The 999-nt window shown below is 64.8% G+C and overlaps 1 protein-coding gene across 1 annotated transcript in view; it reads left to right on the forward strand.

Annotated features, from left to right (window-relative positions):
* Positions 1–148: 148 nt before the first annotated feature.
* Positions 149–999, forward strand: part of ST6GALNAC2 (ST6 (alpha-N-acetyl-neuraminyl-2,3-beta-galactosyl-1,3)-N-acetylgalactosaminide alpha-2,6-sialyltransferase 2) — a 5831-nt gene continuing 4980 nt past the window's right edge. Inside the window, 1 exon segment of the mRNA XM_009882412.1 lies at positions 149–165. Coding sequence (XP_009880714.1) covers positions 149–165 — 17 coding nt within the window.

The raw sequence follows: 999 nt of genomic DNA on the forward strand, positions 1-999 counted from the left end.
GGGAGGTTTCTTCATCCCCTGGTCCGTCATTCAGGTGTTGGTAATGTCATTAAGCTCCTACTCAGGCGGCGTGTGGGCTGGGGATCTCCTGCGTCCGGGGATGGAGGAGGCGAGCAGGGCTGCGGTGGCTCGCTGAGGGTCAGCTCCCATGGCCGTGCGCCGCAGGTGAGGTGACTCAGTGTGCACAGCTCTTGTAGCCGCTGGAGACTCCTGTATGGGCGAGCTCTGCCTGTCCCCGGCAGAGATGGGTTGAAAGAGCAGTCTCCAGCGTAACCAAAATGACTGGAACAGCCTTTGGATGGCCTTTCCCAGCCGGTGCCTCGCCGTGCGCAGAGCCTGCCGGGGCAGCTCCGCTCCTGCCCGCCCGCCGAGGGAACCGGCCAGTTTGGTCAGGCTGGGTTGGTTTAGATGCTCGCAGTGATAACGTCAGAAAGGCCCTGCAGAAAACTGCAGCTCCGACATCCCCCTGGGACGACGGCTCCATCCCACCTTGGCTTTGCCCTCCCTCCTCTCCGCCAGCTCGGGCCCCCCCCCGGGATGAAGCTCAGGGATGAGCCGGTGGGTGCAAGGGGGAGTGGGGGCAGCGATGTGCCGACCCCTCTCCCGGCTCTGGGGACAGCCCCGGTGTCGGCACTCCTGTACTGTACACAGGACGGCTCTTTCAATGTGTTTGGAGTGCAGGACGTGGTCATGGGGCAGGGCTGAGCCGGGGACGTTGCCCCTGGGCTGGAGGGTGTGTGTTTGGGATGGTGGGGGCTCTGCAGGGCAGCGGCTCTTGCTGGGGAGCTGCCTTTTTACGGGACACTGAAACGAGACGCACTGGCTCGATTTAAAAGCTGCCCCGCTCCGCTGGCGGTGCTCAGCCCCCTGCGCAGGGGAGGGGGGACACCTTCGCCCTCAGCACCCCCTGCCCGGAGCTGGTGGCGCTGGGACGGTGCGAGGAGGGAACTGGGACTAAAGTCCGCATGGCCCTGACTCCCCGTCCACTCCATAGGAGAT

The sequence above is a fragment of the Charadrius vociferus genome, unplaced genomic scaffold, assembly GCF_000708025.1.
Source record: "Charadrius vociferus isolate BGI_N301 unplaced genomic scaffold, ASM70802v2 scaffold773, whole genome shotgun sequence".
Taxonomy (NCBI): Eukaryota; Metazoa; Chordata; class Aves; order Charadriiformes; family Charadriidae; genus Charadrius; species Charadrius vociferus.